Source organism: Oncorhynchus mykiss, chromosome 23 (assembly GCF_013265735.2).
Source record: "Oncorhynchus mykiss isolate Arlee chromosome 23, USDA_OmykA_1.1, whole genome shotgun sequence".
Classification (NCBI taxonomy): Eukaryota; Metazoa; Chordata; class Actinopteri; order Salmoniformes; family Salmonidae; genus Oncorhynchus; species Oncorhynchus mykiss.
This window is the reverse complement of record NC_048587.1, coordinates 29,165,626-29,180,259: the sequence shown is the minus strand read 5'-3', so window position 1 is coordinate 29,180,259 and position 14,634 is coordinate 29,165,626. Positions and strand designations below refer to the sequence as shown.

The 14,634-nt window shown below is 38.9% G+C and overlaps 1 protein-coding gene across 2 annotated transcripts in view; it reads left to right on the top strand.

Moving 5' to 3' along the window:
- The window catches only part of LOC110502554 (pro-neuregulin-3, membrane-bound isoform), a 511,715-nt gene that overhangs the window by 452,501 nt on the left and 44,580 nt on the right, over positions 1 to 14,634 (top strand). For both annotated transcript variants that reach the window (XM_021580674.2, XM_021580673.2), the window contains exons 5-6: positions 10,824 to 10,926; positions 11,623 to 11,752. In XM_021580674.2, coding sequence (XP_021436349.2) covers positions 10,824 to 10,926; positions 11,623 to 11,752 — 233 coding nt within the window. The remainder of the gene's footprint in view (positions 1 to 10,823; positions 10,927 to 11,622; positions 11,753 to 14,634) is intronic.

Sequence of the window (14,634 nt, the reverse complement as noted above, 5' to 3'; positions counted from 1 at the left end):
TGCCCTAACAAAATATTTATACCCCCCCCAAAAAAAAAAATTTTTTGACATGAATTAATCAACATAATAATTCACATTTCCTGTTACTCCAGGATTATTTTCCTGTTGTAGCAATCTGGCTCGAATCTACATCTATATAGGGATGTCACACAAAAGTATTAGCTTTCTGTTCTTCCCGTGACTCAAGTCCTTTAATGGCAAGGTGGAGAAGGCTGTCTGTCAGCTGAAACTAGGAACAGCAGGGGCTCTGTGATAAAAACGGCGTTTTGGGTTATCTGTCTGTTTCACAGTCATAGGGAATGGTGTCAGACACAGTGGAGGGAATCGACACAGATACCAGTTTTACCATTCATATTCGTTCCAATGCATCATGAGGTATATATATAGTTGTTAGCTACATAGTTATTCCAGCATAATTGTGTCTTATTAGTAGAATAATCGTCCATAATAATGTCAAAATTGTCATGTGTTTCTCTCATATTGATTTGATTTCTTTCCAAATGTATAGGCATAAGCTACAGATGTAGGATCTTAATTTGACATTAGTCACAGCTAAATAAATGTTTACTCCATAATGTTGCTTGATCAGTGGATTTTCAGTTAATGTATGTGAATCACGAAGTTCATCTGCACTTCCTGCAGTGCATGAAAATTCTCAGCAACAAAAGAGTGATCAAATTAAGATCTTACATCTATGTGATTTAAAGGCCTTCGCCTTTGTGATTACAGTTCCTGCACAAACTACAGAGGAAGAGTAATATCTTCATATTCAAATAATGCACTGAATCATGTAACAGTATCAGAGTTTTCTGGTGGCACCTGACCACATGCTATACATACAGAGTTTTCTCTAAAAGTCTAAACTGGGGGGGGGGGGGGGTTAAGATGGTCATATCATGGGCATGTTTGGAATCACCAACTCATTCAAGGGTTTTTTTTTATTTTTACTATTTTCTACATTGTAGAAAAATTGTGAAGACATCAAAACTCTGAAATGATACACATGGAATCATGTAGTAACCAAAAGAGTGTTAAACAAACAAGATTTTTCAAAGTAGCCATCTTTTGCCTTGATGACAGCTTTGCACACTCTTGGCATTCTCTCAACCAGCTTCACCTGGAATGCTTTTCCAAAAGTATTGAAGGAGTTCCCACATATGCTGAACACTTGTTGGCTGCTTTTCCTTCATTCTGCGGTCCAACTCATCCCAAACCATCTCAATTGGGTTGAGGTCAGGTGATTGTGGAGGCCAGGTCATCTGATGCAACACTCCATCCTGCTGCATCTTGGTCATATAGCCCTTATACAGCCTGGAAGTGTGTTGGGGCATTGTCCTTTTTTAAAAACAAATTATAGTCCCACTAAGCGCAAACCAGATTGGATGGCGTATTGATGCAGAATGCTGTGGTAGCCATGCTGCTTAAATGTGCCTTGAATTCTAAATAAATCACTGACGGTGTCACCAGCAAAGCACTCCACACCTCCTCCTCCTCCTTGCTTCACTGTGGGAAACACACGTGTGGAGATCATTCATTTCACCAACTCTACGTCTCACAAAGACACAGTGGTTGGAACCAAAAATAAAAAATTTGGACTCATCAGATCAAAGGACAGATTTCCACCGGTCTAATGTCCATTGCTCGTGTCTCTTGGCCCAAGTATTTTGCAGCAATTTGACCATGAAGGCCTGATTCACACAGTCTCCTCTAAACAGTTGGTTGAGATGTGTCTTTTACTTGATCTCTGTGAAGAATTCATAAGGGCTGCATTTTCTGAGGCTGGCAACTCTAATGAACTTATCCTTGGCAGCAGAGGTACCTCTGTGTTTTCCTTTCCTGTGTTGGTCCTCATGAGAGCCAGTTTCATCATAGCGCTTGATGGTTTTTGCGACTGTACTTGAATAAACTTGATTGACTGACCTTCATGTCTTAAAGTAATGATGGACTGTCATTTCTATTTGCTTATTTGAGCTGTTCTTGCCATAATATGGACTCATTTTTTTTATAACAAATAGGGCTATGCCTACCTTGTCACAATACAACTGATTGGTTCAAATGCATTAAGAAGGAAAGACAGTCCACAAATTAACTTTTAACAAGGCACACCTGTTAATTGGGGCAGCAGGTAGCCTAGTGGTTAGTGTGTTGGGCCAGTAACCCGAAAGGTTGCTGGATCAAATCCCGAGCTGACAAGGTAAAAACCTTTCATTCTGCCCTTGAACAAGGCAGTTAACCCACTGTTCCCCAGTAGACCGTCATTGTAAATAGGAATGTATTCTTAACTGACTTGCCTAGTTAAATAAAAATGTAAATGCATTCCAGGTGAATACCTCTTGAAGCTAGTTGGGAGAGTGTGCTACTTTGAAGAATCTAAAATCTAAAAGATTTGTTTAACGCTTTTTTGGTTACTACGTGATTCCATGTGTGTCATTTCATATTTTTGATGTGTTAACTACTATTCTACAATGTATAAAATACAAAAAATTAGGAAAAACACTGGAATGAGTAGGTGTGTCCAAACTTTTGACCAGTACTTTACATATACTGAACAAAAATATAAATGCTAATATTTCAAGAGATTTTACTTAGTTAACAGTTTATTAAATTAAATGGGTAAATTTTAAATAGATACATTTGGCCCTAATCTATTAATTTCACATGACTGGGCAGGGGCACAGTCATGGGTGGGACTGGGATTTCATAGGCCCACCCACTGGGGAGCAGGGCCCAGCCAATATAAATTAGTTTTTCCCCACAAAAGGGCTTTGTTAAAGTCCAAAATATTCCTCACATTCTATTGAAATAGTTACTTGCAAGGCGGAGTCTTTTGTTTAGACATGTAGCTAGCTAGCTAGCTAAACAATGAACCATAATCCCAACTCAACGTTACTATCCTGCATGGTTCTGCAGGTAACTAACCAGCCAGGTTCAATGTTAGGTAGCTAACATTAGGCTATAACTTGCAATGCAAATGGCTCTGAGGTAAAAATAATCTTACTACACAGATCACACATGTAACGTTAGCAAGCCAGCCAGCTAACCAGCCAGCTAATGTTAGCTAGCTAGCTAGCGGTACACTTTAAATTGAAAAGAAAAGTATTTTCTGACAAAATTAGAAACTTGTATTATCTGGAAATGTATCTAGCTAGACTCTCATACCCATATGCATGGATGGACGCTTCTCCCTCTGTCACGGATGCCATTGTTGCCCCTTAGTTTGAAGATGTAATCTGGAGATAGATGTTTTATACAACACAGCCTTCTGTGTGTTCTCTTTTTAACTCTGTCTGCAAATTTGCAATCAAACGCCATAATTTTCCCCATCTTAGCTATCATACTCTAATTCTACTTTCAAAACTTGTTCCTCCAGAAAGTGGAGAGCAACACTTATGCAGTTCTACTACGTTATATATTTTTGTAGCTAAATCAACTAGGCTTGTAATTTAACAATTTGTTCCAGAAGGCATTTTCTGCCAAAAAAAAAAACATTTTGATTTAAAAAAAATTACGTTCAAATCCCTCTCCTGTGAAGTAGTTTCCTGAAACGAGTCACATTTGTTCTTCATAGTGGAATGAAACCAAATGATTACCTTGTACGCCTGCAAATAAATACAATATTTTTCTGAATCAGTGAATGGGAGCACAGGGGATTGTGTTCTGTAGGCTACATCTTCATGTAATGTCAGCTGACCTTGACAACACACTTTAAATACCTCCAAGCAGGGCTTGTACACACAGCATTTATGACGTGCATCAGAGGAAGAGTGTAAAAAATATTTTCCCATTGGTGTATCATAATACTATGCAGGGAAATTATGGACATAAAATAGTCCATGATCAGTGAAGTTGTTTGGTAGCATGGCAATATTGTGAGTGACATGGAGTGTTAGCTATCATGGAATTACAGATGCCACTTACCTACATCTACAACAGGGTTCCTCTCTTCTCATAATTACAGTAAATGTGGTGACGTGATGACTCCAGCTGAGAGACATCAAAACAACAATACTGACCCTGGAAACTACTGGTGGGGGAGGAGGGTAGGAGGAGGAGGGAGGGGGAAGGTGGTTAATTAGCCTAGCTTTCAAGTCTTTTGGCTTCAATATTGATTTTGATAAGATAAAGTAAATGAATGTATTACTGGTTCATGTGTGGCGTGTTCTACAGTTGGCTGTAAAGGCCAATAGGAGCCCGAAGCTCTCCAGGGGCCTCATTTATCAAAGGTACGTTCGCACAAAAAAACTCTCAACCTTGAGTAAGACAGTTTTCCCGCAAAGGTTGGTATTTAGAAATGTTTAACTTGATGGGAAAGTATGTGTATCTCCAGACAAATCTCAAACCATGCGTGCCCACAACTTGTAGAAGGCAAGCAAATAGGCTTATTGTTCGTTTGGGGAAAATGGGAGGTGTTTGATGCACAGGAATTATAATACAAAAAGTAAAAATAAGTTTTAGTTTATAGACCTAAATCATCATCAACAGGATGTCTATCCTTTTCTGACATAACTGGCTTCACAAATAGTAGACTACAATTTTTTCAATCATTCATTCAATAGCCAATCATGCTCATAAGTACAGTGCCTTGCGAAAGTATTCGGCCCCCTTGAACATTGCGACCTTTTGCCACATTTCAGGCTTCAAACATAAAGATATAAAACTGTATTTTTTTGTGAAGAATCAACAACAAGTGGGACACAATCATGAAGTGGAACAACATTTTTTGGATATTTCAAACTTTTTAACAAATCAAAAACTGAAAAATTGGGCGTGCAAAATTATTCAGCCCCCTTATTAAGTATGTTAATACTTTGTAGCGCCACCTTTTGTTGCGATTACAGCTGTAAGTCGCTTGGGGTATGTCTCTGTCAGTTTTGCACATCGAGAGACTGACATTTTTTCCCATTCCTCCTTGCAAAACAGCTCGAGCTCAGTGAGGTTGGATGGAGAGCATTTGTGAACAGCAGTTTTCAGTTCTTTCCACAGATTCTCAATTGGATTCAGGTCTGGACTTTGACTTGGTCATTCTAACACCTGGATATGTTTATTTTTGAACCATTCCATTGTAGATTTTGCTTTATGTTTTGGATTATTGTCTTGTTGGAAGACAAATCTCCGTCCCAGTCTCAGGTCTTTTGCAGGCTCCATCAGGTTTTCTTCCAGAATGGTCCTGTATTTGGCTCCATCCATCTTCCCATCAATTTTAACCATCTTCCCTGCCACCACCATGTTTGACAGTGGGGATGGTGTGTTCAGCTGTGTTGCTTTTACACCAAACATAACGTTTTGCATTGTTGCCAAAAAGTTCAATTGTGGTTTCATCTGACCAGAGCACCTTCTTCCACATGTTTGGTGTGTCTCCCAGGTGGCTTGTGGCAAACTTTAAACAACACTTTTTATGGATATCTTTAAGAAATGGCTTTCTTCTTGCCACTCTTCCATAAAGGCCAGAATTGTGCAATATACGACTGATTGTTGTCCTATGGACAGAGTCTCCCACCTCAGCTGTAGATCTCTGCAGTTCATCCAGAGTGATCATGGGCCTCTTGGCTGCATCTCTGATCAGTCTTCTCCTTGTATGAGCTGAAAGTTTAGAGGGACGGCCAGGTCTTGCTAGATCTGCAGTGGTCTGATACTCCTTCCATTTCAATATTATCGCTTGCACAGTGCTCCTTGGGATGTTTAAAGCTTGGGAAATGTTTTTGTATCAAAATCCGGCTTTAAACTTCTTCACAACAGTATCTCGGACCTGCCTGGTGTGTTCCTTGTTCTTCATGATGCTCTCTGCGCTTTTGACGGACCTCTGAGACTATCACAGTGCAGTTGCATTCATGCAGAGACTTGATTACACACAGGTGGATTGTATTTATCATCATTAGTCATTTAGGTCAACATTGGATCATTCAGAGATCCTCACTGAACTTCTGGAGAGAGTTTGCTGCACTGAAAGTAAAGGGGCTGAATAATTTTGCACGCCCAATTTTTCAGTTTTTGATTTGTTAAAAAAGTTTGAAATATCCAATAAATGTCGTTCCACTTCATGATTGTGTCCCACTTGTTGTTGATTCTTCACAAAAAAATACAGTTTTATATCTTTATGTTTGAAGCCTGAAATGTGGCAAAAGGTTGCAAAGTTCAAGGGGGCCGAATACTTTCGCAAGGCACTGTAAATAGGCAGTGAGCCTTGACAGTATGGGTTGGCTACAGTAGGGTTATTCCTGTTTGATACACACTAAAAACAAATGGTTATACAGTCCATATAGTGCCAAATAAGGGTTATTTGGCTTGTAACCATAGCATAATCCTTTTTGGTGCTTCTATGTAAACTTTTCTTTAAAGTTATATAAAGAACCATGCTCATACCATTCTAAATGGAACCTGTATGGTGCTCTAAATAACCTTTTCCTAAGGTTCTATAAAGAACCATTAAAAAAAGGTTTTATAAAGCACCAAAAAAGGGTTTCGCCATGGTTACAACCATTTTGGGGGCTATATAAAAAACTTTTTTTATGGTTCCTTATAGAACCTTTATGGAGAATGGCTCTATAAAGAAACTTCCTAAATCTCAAAAGGTTCATTGTAGAACCATACAGGGTTATTCATTCTGGTTTAAACGCCTTATTATATTGTTAAAATTCCCTAGGTTTTATTACTGTGTTTATTAAGAACTTTAATCTGGTATGCTAGCTCGAGAACAGCTGGCGTCCCTGAGGAGAGAATTGAGAACTGCTGATTTAGTCAACTATTCTCAATTGACACATTCCATACGTGAGTCTTTCACAATACACTGTAACTGGCCATACTCATATATAACATTTAATAACATAACACCCAACAGATTAGATAAACTGTAATGACACTCACTCATGGTTGCACAAAAAGAGCTGTGAGCAAACCAGTCCACAAAATATTTGAATGATCCGCCACCCTACATTATTACTAAAAAAGGACAGAACCCTTTATTGAACTGCAAAGAACCATTGAAGGGCTCAAATAGTTATTTTGGTCAGTATGGTTCCACATAGAACCATCACCCTTCCCAAAGAACCCTTGAAGAACCCACATTTTTTTTGTGTGTAGGACTGCAATAGCCTAGCCGATCTAATTTCAGATTCTATACCAAGGCAGGACATAGCATTTACTTTTAAATTGTTCAAAAGGACAATCCATCTTACAGAATGTGCGGCCAATATCTGATTGATTGCCTATAAATGCTTCTCAAGTCAACTATGATTTAGTTTTTCATATGAAAAGAGGCAGCTGACATTTTTCACCCTTAACAGTAGAACTACTAAAACAGTCATTTGGACTGCTCATGAATAAATAAATAAACATTACTCTGCCATTCTTAAAGTCATGCCCCTATCTGTCCCTGACCTTCCCTAAATACGTCTATATAGCACACTGTCATTGTTAGAATCTTAATATCACAAACAGAACTGGAGTTATACCCAGTTTTAGGAGGGCATTTCATATTTTGAATGGTTTTCCCCCATTGCCTTTTCTTATTCTGCTCCTTCTCCGGATAGTTGAAGATGCCATGCCCAGGTGATAATCACACTGATAATTTCCTCACAACTGAACCTAAACTATACCGAAACTATTTTCACACATATAAGATTAAATAAATGATGTAAATGATGGGAGGGAAAGGGGGAGAATGGGTTTATGAGATGATGAGTGAGGGGAAGCAAACTATGCATAATGATGTTACCACCAATTATAAATGGAGAACAGGATGTGCCATTCGATTGTATTGATCTATTCTCAGGGTACGAAATACGGGGGAGCCAGGGGTACTCAGCTCCCCTGAATGAGACATTAGTCACCTAAATGCAACAAAAGTAAAACAAACCAAAATATTATCCTATTTCTTTGAAATGCAGTGGTAAATATGTTTTACAGTGGTAAATATGAAAATAAAAGCTTCCAAATTAAATGAACAACCCCACCTCTCATTTCATGGTTTAAACCATTTAGTTCTGTGTGGCATCACAAACCTCCTCCCTGTCCACAATGCAGTAGTGCTGAATTTTGGCCTCAGCTGAGCTCCTTTCAACTCATAGATTTTCCTTTGAAGGCAACATTCTCGTTTTCGCCATCTGGTTGCCATGCGCCCTTGATAAAAATAGCCTGACTTTATTCCAATGCATTAGATTTATCCGTTGATTTATCATTGTTTGCTTTTGTCAGTCAGCTGTTCGGAGCGCCCATTGCTTTCTTTTTAAGGTGCTCCCGGGTATTGGTGTTCTCTGTGCAGTCTGTGGTCAGAAAAAATAGACAATTTATTTATCGTTATTATTTTCTAGCAATATATGTTTTCCTTCCTGGATCAGCTGATAATGGTCGCCAATATCACTAGACTACTAGCCTACAGCTAAACACCAATGCACATCCAATCCATCCAATATTAATGAGAGTAGGCCTATAGTTGACTCTTTCGGTTAGAAGCATTTGATTTTGCATTGGCATAGGCCTACATTATTTGGGATTTGTGTACTCATGAGAACTGTTTTCTTGGCAAAACATAATGAAATGTTACATAGGCATAGTTACAATTACAGTGCATTTTCTGAGATCTCCAAGATCCAAGAATAGTACAGGGTTTAAGTGCAATGTTCTAATTAATTTGTTATATGCTAAATAATTACAAAGAACACTGTCATTAATGTAAGGAAATAAAGGTGGTGTTTTATGTAACACGATCTGTGAAGACAAAAAAGTATTCAACTCATGAATTCTTGACAACTTATGAACTAGGGTGTACACAAGTTTGATTAAACTTGTGTATTCTGTTGAATATAGGCTTCCTGCCCTGTGTGTGTTAATCTGTGTGTAAAATTGCCTCGGCTGAGAGGGTAGGCTACCGGCAGTTGTGTAGGCCCTTTTCAGAAAAATGCATTGAAAGTATAGGCAGTGTTACTTTTTTCACCATAACCGCCAATCAGAGTTTACCAACCTATTATTGTTATTTTTTGCTACTACATCACTGTATACCGGTAGGCCTATTTGAAGTTCATAGTAATAGGCCTACACATTGTAGCCTAGTCTAGTAAATTGACCATGTCTGTTAGGGTGACTATCCCATTTCTCCCGAGAGAGTTTCAGCCCCATTTCAGGTGTCCCGACTTTTCAAGCTACAAAAAAGGTATATTTTGTCAGCAAGACGCATCAATTAATGTAGTCCTCATCAATGGCCCAATGTCATTAGGAACACTTTTTGGTGTTTTTTAAGGGATGACTATTTCCATTCATTAAATGGCAGAAGTGTACATCCATTGCACTGTTTGAATTATTTTGGAACGGACGAACATACACAGGTGGCACACTTTTCGAAGTAATTTGTTTGACAATCAGATGAAAGCATCATGACTGGTTGTGGTAATGAAACATTAACACAACCAGTGTGTTATAAATTATGTCTTTATTATAATCACGGTGTAATTCACACTCTGTCTATTCTAATTATAATCTCAAAGTGGCATGTACTCTATATCAGACCACCAAATCCAAGCAGTCTTATCAGTCTATTCTGGCCCACTTGAAGTACATAGTGAAAGACGAATGGACACAGTCCAAGACAAATGGATGCAGATTCTGCGTTAGCGTTGCAACAAAGTCTGAATGAAAATAACTCAGATGGTGGGGAAGAAATTAATCATGACATTTCTGATGATTTTTCTTCTGATTCTGAGCCTCAGCCTAAACCTTTGTGGCATAAATGCAAAAAAAATCCAGAAAAGCGCACACTGAGTAGGTGCCCGTGTTACCAAATGAAACGGTGAGACAGGAGACAGCACTGTTTGGATAGAGCAAGCCGGTGACAATGCTACAGGCTGATTATCAGCACAAAATGTCATCACTGAGAGAGCAGACCTTACATCTGAAGCAAAAAACATCAGCAATGCTTTCGCTGTTTATGTGACACGAACATGCTCCAACTGATGCAATTCTGTGACACCATGTGAGCTCAAGCTGTCAATAATCAAAAATATTTTACTGCTGTCATATAGACACATATAGTACAGTACATTCATTATAATGCCGTTATAGTTTTGGTACTGATTTTCACAATTTATGAAGGACACTTGGCTCTTATAATGATGTTTAGTCTAATGATGTTCATTTGTCCGCTCGTCTTGGTGAGTCTTGGTGGTTGGGGTATTTTTTTATTTTGTCATTATAAAAAGAAGCTGTTACCATGTTCCAAGACATATGCTTTCTGTTTCATAATTGTAACAAAGGCACTCCACTAATATAATTTATTGAACACATGAATTGTGGTGTTTAAAAAACATTTTTTTTTTTTTACATATAGCCTACAGTAACATAAACTAATGAAAATGCTTCATGTTATTTGAAATATATCTATATTCCGTATTCTAATATTACCTAAGACCTTCATAAACACAACCAAATTACTATTTTTGCAATAGCTTGTATGAAATTACACTGTTAGCATGTTGCAATTAGAATGACTGCTCATGAGCTTTATGGGGGGTTCCTCGAGGCCCAGCGGCTCTAGTGTTAATGATGACCATTACAGCTATAACTCTTATCTTCTGTAATCAGACATGGCTACATTACTACTAGCATCTATTACAAGGCTTTGTATCCAATGATATGACATTGTTAAGAGTAACTGGGGGGTAGTTTGGGTTTGTAAAGTGGCATTTGAAAATAAGACATTATTATTACAGCGAGCTGCGGGCCATGTTTTATTCTCTGTGATCATCTGTTCCTTAACTTCTCTCCCAGTTTTTCCTATTTTGTGCTCTTTGTTCCTCTGTCAATGGCAGCTCTTCCTCTTCTCTTCATTTCAACAGAGAGCAAGGAGGTGTACAAGAGACAAGTGCTGTCAATCACCTGCATCACCGTGGGGATCAGTGTTCTGGGCATTCTCTGTATGGTTCTCTACTGTCGGAACAAGTGGGTGGACACGAGCACCCATAGGGTCGGATTTCAGTTCATACACCTAAACCCATGGCACACACCACAGGCAATTGGCTATTGATCTAGCTTCAGCTGCCACTCATTGTCAAAGAGCCTACTGTAAGAGTCCGGATTCACAATTGTATCCCTCCAATTAACATTAATACATGTACATCATTTTAAGGAACCGATAAGGAAAGAAAGCTCTTGACAATTTGTTTTATTGTGTTGGTATGGGCCCTGCACACAATATTTGTCTATGTATGTTTTACATCCTGTTAACGCCTGAAAGCACCTGTCTAGAATGTATATCCTTTATATATTCATCCAGCACGCTGGGCCAAACATCAAAGCTGTAATGGCAAACTGTCATTCATGGTATATGGAGCAGAAAGCCCTCTGATAAATTGCATTGTAATTTTATAGGGTCTGTAATATAATGATGTGAGTGAGTGAGCAGCCTGACAACAAGATAATCGGATAAAACCATGATCTAGTGCCATTTGGAAGGAATCTATAATGGATTTACAGCACAGGAACCTATCAACTCCATCAGAGCCGCTCAATTTACACTTCTTCAAAGCAATGACTAGGGGTGAAGAGGCACAGAGTGGGGCTGAGGGTTAAAGGTCAAGGCAATGCCGTGATTTAGTTAACATGCCACTTTATATGTACTCCCCCTCGCCCCCTCAGGAGACGCAGAGAAAAACTCCAGGCCCACTTGAAAGAGAGTTGCAGCCTCAAAAACTACAGCGGCAACGCCTCTGCTTTGGAGTCGTCCAAATCGAGCCTGAGGCCTGACACGGGCCTGCAGCTGCAGAATGTGAGTATGCTGAGGGGATTCTCCTCTTCCTCTGCATCCTTCATGTATCTAGGGTGACTGATCATGCTGTCGGCTTACATCTCATAACCCAGTTATGCAGAGTGTCTTTTTCCTGCAGAACTGTTGGAGATATGTTGTGCGCTCAGGGCTGCAGCAGCAAGCAGTCTTTGAAGTTTGGCATGCTAAACAACTGTCTATTCCACCCCTTCCACCCAACACAAACGGTTCAGAGTTAGCGCTGTTAGCAGAGAAGTCTTTCAGAGAACACTGCTCAGTCATTTGGGACCCTAGGCTGTATACTGTCATTCATCATCTGCTAAATAGCCTCTGTCAACAGATCTACAGTGCCTTGCGAAAGTATTCGGCCCCCTTGAGCTTTGCGACCTTTTGCCACATTTCAGGCTTCAATCATAAAGATATAAAACTGTATTTTTTTGTGAAGAATCAACAACAAGTGGGACACAATCATGAAGTGGAACGACATTTATTGGATATTTCAAACTTTTTTAACAAATCAAAAACTGAAAAATTGGGCGTGCAAAATTATTCAGCCCCCTTAAGTTAATACTTTGTAGCGCCACCTTTTGCTGCGATTACAGCTGTAAGTCGCTTGGGGTATGTCTCTATCAGTTTTGCACATCGAGAGACTGAAATTTTTTCCCATTCCTCCTTGCAAAACAGCTCGAGCTCAGTGAGGTTGGATGGAGAGCATTTGTGAACAGCAGTTTTCAGTTCTTTCCACAGATTCTCGATTGGATTCAGGTCTGGACTTTGACTTCGCCATTCTAACACCTGGATATGTTTATTTTTGAACCATTCCATTGTAGATTTTGCTTTATGTTTTGGATCATTGTCTTGTTGGAAGACAAATCTCCATCCCAGTCTCAGGTCTTTTGCAGACTCCATCAGGTTTTCTTCCAGAATGGTCCTGTATTTGGCTCCATCCATCTTCCCATCAATTTTAACAATCTTCCCTGTCCCTGCTGAAGAAAAGCAGGCCCAAACCATGATGCTGCCACCACCATGTTTGACAGTGGGGATGGTGTGTTCAGCTGTGTTGCTTTTACGCCAAACATAACGTTTTGCATTGTTGCCAAAAATGTTGGTTTCATCTGACCAGAGCACCTTCTTCCACATGTTTGGTGTGTCTCCCAGGTGGCTTGTGGCAAACTTTAAACAACACTTTTTATGGATATCTTTAATTAAGAAATGGCTTTCTTCTTGCCACTCTTCCATAAAGGCCAGATTTGTGCAATATACGACTGATTGTTGTCCTATGGACAGAGTCTCCCACAGCTGTAGATCTCTGCAGTTCATCCAGAGTGATCATGGGCCTCTTGGCTGCATCTCTGATCAGTCTTCTCCTTGTATGAGCTGAAAGTTTAGAGGGACGGCAGGTCTTGGTAGATTTGCAGTGGTCTGATACTCCTTCCATTTCAATATTATCACTTGCACAGTGCTCCTTGGGATGTTTAAAGCTTGGGAAATCTTTTTGTATCCAAATCCGGCTTTAAACTTCTTCACAACAGTATCTCGGACCTGCCTGGTGTGTTCCTTGTTCTTCATGATGCTCTGCGCTTTTAACGGACCTCTGAGACTATCACAGTGCAGGTGCATTTATACGGAGACTTGATTACACACAGGTGGATTGTATTTATCATCATTAGTCATTTAGGTCAACATTGGATCATTCAGAGATCCTCACTGAACGTCTGGAGAGAGTTTGCTGCACTGAAAGTAAAGGGGCTGAATAATTTTGCACGCCCAATTTTTCAGTTTTTGATTTGTTAAAAAAGTTTGAAATATCCAATAAATGTCGTTCCACTTCATGATTGTGTCCCACTTGTTGTTGATTCTTCACAAAAAAATACAGTTTTATATCTTTATGTTTGAAGCCTGAAATGTGGCAAAAGGTCTCAAAGTTCAAGGGGGCCGAATACTTTCGCAAGGCACTGTATGTCCAATATTCCAATCTGAGCTGTTTTCATGCAAACACCGTGTTAATTTGAATATCAGTCGAAGTTAGTGCCTGTGCACGGGAGAAAGATGGGGATGTCTGGGTAGCACACACCACTCCATAGATCTGCTCCATTCAGACTCACCATCAACATCAAGTCCTGAGGATATGGCTCTCAAGGTTTCTTATAGATCTAGCCACTAATGAAGGCATTGTTTTAATGTGATACACGTAGTATTGCAAAGAGAGGGTATATTACTGAAAACCTAAGTTTACCAGTAAACTACCAGAATTTGTGTAACTTTCAAGGAATTTTATAAGAAGACATCTTTTGGCCTTTTTGGGTACTTCAGATTATCACAGATGTCTGTAATTATTGCTGGCCCTCTGTGTGGCCTTATAACATGTAAAATACATTATATGAAATCTTTAAATAAGATGATTTTAAAAGAAAAAAAATTATGACAAAGTTGTAAAACATCATCCTTAATGAACTATCAACTTAGTGAACATCATTGGTGTTTGATATGAGGGCTTCAGCATGAAACTGTATTTTTATATTGTATTTTTTAACACACGTATTTATTTGACTATGTCAATAAGTATTTATTGTCAATGTTTTCGCGTCAAACTGGTGGCATTTGTGAAAAAAGTCAATAGTTGGACGTGTTGCAGAGTTGATTGAAAATAATGCCATTGTTGATTAGATATATTTTTTGGTATCAATTATGCTATTTTCTCTTGAACTATATGGTGTATCTACTAGAAACCCATGAACAATATGGACACAGAGGTAGAAAATGAATCCAACATATGAATATAGATTTATATGCAAGTTATTCAAGAATAAATTACCAAAGCTACCATAGATTGCCATATATTTTCTGTTAATTACCTAAATTACCAAAGATGTTGGTAACTTATA